This window comes from Penaeus monodon, chromosome 21 (genome assembly GCF_015228065.2).
Source record: "Penaeus monodon isolate SGIC_2016 chromosome 21, NSTDA_Pmon_1, whole genome shotgun sequence".
Classification (NCBI taxonomy): domain Eukaryota; kingdom Metazoa; phylum Arthropoda; class Malacostraca; order Decapoda; family Penaeidae; genus Penaeus; species Penaeus monodon.
Genome location: NC_051406.1, coordinates 24719143 through 24722572, shown reverse-complemented (window position 1 = coordinate 24722572; position 3430 = coordinate 24719143). Strand labels below are relative to the sequence as shown.

Sequence of the window (3430 nt, the reverse complement as noted above, 5' to 3'; positions counted from 1 at the left end):
ACAAAAAAGAGAATGTATTGTGATGACAGAAAAAGACGTTAGTCTTGTAACTAAGAAAGGTATAAGAGAGTATGCTACTATTTTAAAGTAAATGTGTTAATTTATATATTACAATGTAAATTAAATAGCAAATAATGTATGTTTACATCTGAAAGAAATGAAGAAACATGCATTACTCAAAGAGAGATTTTACTTAGTCCTCTATGTTTGACATGTAGTGATGTTCTCCAACAGATCGAGCACCTAACAAATGAGTTGGCTCGGATGCGAGAAAACCTGAAGTCTGAGAAGTCAGAAGTCTATAAGTGGAAGGATCTTGTAAAGGAACTTCGATCTCTCTTGGATGGCAAAAATGATGAAATTGAACGAAAGAGAGATGAGGTAAGTGTTTTGTTTTATTATATAAGGTACTTTAGGACCTTAATAGCAGCCTAATTGTGAAAATTGATTAGGCTTGATAAACCAAAAGCCTGTCAAGTTGATTCTTGTGTAAAGGCTTGCTGACAAGTTAGTATATCTGGTTGTTCATCAAAAGATATACCAAACAAGCACACATATGTGAATGTCAATGAAAGATGTTGCTGAGGATGGTTAGCTACACTGTAAATAATGTGGTATTGGTGGTGTTGCCAGGTGAAAGAGGCTCATGCAAGGGAGAGCTCCAGCACCCCCTCCCTTGCCCCGGGCATTCACTCCCAAGGCACCACCACTTCTGAGCCCCCCATCATTGTGGTACTGTTTGTTCATTTCCTGTTTTGCTGCTTGTCTTGGTTTCTTCATAGGGGCAGGAGGGTCTTTGAGATTATTTGCACAAGGACCTAATATGTCTGTTTTTTAACAAAAAATTTGGATTATTAGGTTATATACAACAACAAGGCCTTATGAGGTTCTATTTGGGTTCTCTAACAAGATTTGTAGATTATAGACTTAATAGCTTATGGTAATGGTTTTTCAGGTAAACAAAGCAGTTTAATTTTATTTTGCCAGGAAAAGAGACTCTGCTAGGAGCTTTTCTGGTAAGAATTGTCATATTGCTCTTCAGAGGAATGTGAAGAAATCATATTGAGTTTGGATGTTGTGGGGCTTATGGTGCTCAGTGAAATCAGCAGTATACTAATATACTGAATTTAAAACTTTTATAATTATTTGTATTTTGCTTCTCATTTTTTTCATAAACTTCTTTAACTCAGTTGCGCATATAGTGGAGCAAGTTATAGCACGAGCCATTCATTATATGTATGGGATGAAAGGAAGTGGTTCAGTATTACATCTTTTATGAACCGTAATACAAGGAAGTGTACAAGATAGTGTTTCTAATTAACTAAATTCTGACTTTTGAATCACTAAATATATGATATATATATCAAATATTATTGATGATGAAAATATGACATCTACAACCATCACAACCAAAGCCATCATACCCAGGTCTTCTGTATGAACAAATATTTTTCAAGGTCACAAAAAATAATTTTGCAGAAACTTCATGAAATTCATGTCTCTTTCATGCAACAGGTTGATACCTTGCGTGACTCCCTCAAGGAAACGCAGAAAGAGCTGGACCATACAGCAGACCGTTTGCACAGAGGGATTGAGGAGAATGAAGCTCTCTGTGGCAGAATCCGTGAGTTAGAGAGAGATTTGCAAGATCAGGTGAGTTGAATTGTTTAATTTGAGATGTTTATGACTGAGCTAATATGATGTTCTCATATATATATGAGTACAACATGGATGTAATCAATGTTTATTGCCCAAACTGTAAGATTTGCTTTCTTGAAGGGTCTTTAATAGTTGAAATAAACAGTAGATTAAAATACATTATTGTTTAATGTAGGCATTGTCGGTATATATGTATATTATCTTATATATTGGCCTGTTTTACTGTTCTTTTTTTCATGCTTTAAAGGCTAGGAGAGCATCTTCGAGTCTCTCCATATCTAGCAGTCGTGAGAGATTTTCTTCAAGGAAGAACCTTCCACGTATTGAGTCCATCACTGACCTCACAAACTTTGACCTCACTCAAAATCCAGAGGACCTTGATAAGGAGCAGTAAGTTTTGCTTTTCATCATAGCATCTCTGTGTTCTAAGCTTTATCTACATTACGTTTTTGCTTGGAAAAAATATTATGATTGTTGTTTTCTAAGCAGGTATTAAAACAATGAATGTGGAAGTGAAAATCCTTATGGTATTCAAATATTCCTGCAGGTTAGTAGATCAGTTCACTGAACTTCAGCTTCGGTTTGAGAAGGCTGTGAATGAGATCAAGGCACTGAAAAAGGAGATTCGTGATATTCAGAACCAGCATGATGACATTGAGCTGTCAAATCTCAAGCTACGCCAGGACCTGAAGGGAAGTGAAGGCGACTTCAATTCTCAGCTGAATCTCATGACATGCAGGATACAAGATCTGACTAACAAGCTGACTGCCTCTGAGAAGCAGGTATATATTATATTCTCATTTCTTTTGTTATTCCTCATTAGTGTTTCTCTTCTCTCATCCATCAGTTATGACAACTTCTTTCCAAAGGTTTATATATAGAGATGTCTTATTTACTCTGTATTTACTTATGAATTTCACTGATTTTGGCCACTTTCAGGTTCGCCTTTTGAAGCAGAAGATCAGCCGAGCAGAAAGCCGTGACCGCAGACGGACCCAGAGTTTGAAGGGCCGTGAGTCTTTCACTCTCTCAAAGGATATGGAGCTGAAGTTGTCTCAGTTGGAAGCAAAGATTGAGCAGCTGCTTCAGAATGAGGAAGGCAGCTGTTCTCCAGAGGTAAGTTCTTAGCATTGTGAAGGGAAATGTCACACCTTGTGCAAAATTATGAACTTACAGCATATCAGATCAGAAGTGTAGAGAGTTGAAAACTGTGTTTCTGTAGGTGGAAGGAGAAGTGAAAGAGGGAAAGGGTGAGATGAAAGATACCAAAGTACCAAAGAGATCAAAGAGTTTTGATGATTCCACCAAGTCGTCACGTCTGCGTAGAAAATCTCTAGACAGTCCTGGGAGTTCAGAGGCCATGAAAGCCATTGTGCGCCTCAATGCTCTGGAGTCAAAGGTAGGCCAATTTGAGTATGGTTATGTTTGGTTTGTTAATATTAAATGGTTATCTAATATAATGTAACCCAAGAAGCTGCCAGAATAAAATGAATGACTAAAAACAAACAAGCTCATGAGGTTCTTGTATTACAATACCCTATCATAATTTCTATTACTAAGCTTTATCTTTGAATACAGGGTTATCAGTTCTTTTGAACAAAATACAATCAGTTATATACTTCCCTTTATATGGATATGTTACTCTAAAACATTGCATAGGTTTCCAACATCACGGGAGAGGCCATCCCAACACCTTCACACACTCCAAAGAAGGAGCCACGACCTAGGTCTCCCACGCATCCAGTTTCACCACTGAGGTAACTTGTTGGGA

General features: G+C 37.3%; 1 protein-coding gene across 1 annotated transcript in view; it reads left to right on the top strand.

Moving 5' to 3' along the window:
• LOC119586376 (protein MLP1 homolog) overlaps positions 1-3430 on the top strand; it is a gene marked incomplete in the record, with an annotated part of 73375 nt that overhangs the window by 60997 nt on the left and 8948 nt on the right. The window contains 8 exon segments of the mRNA XM_037935088.1: positions 235-381; positions 634-732; positions 1516-1653; positions 1907-2049; positions 2207-2441; positions 2599-2775; positions 2882-3058; positions 3319-3416. Coding sequence (XP_037791016.1) covers positions 235-381; positions 634-732; positions 1516-1653; positions 1907-2049; positions 2207-2441; positions 2599-2775; positions 2882-3058; positions 3319-3416 — 1214 coding nt within the window.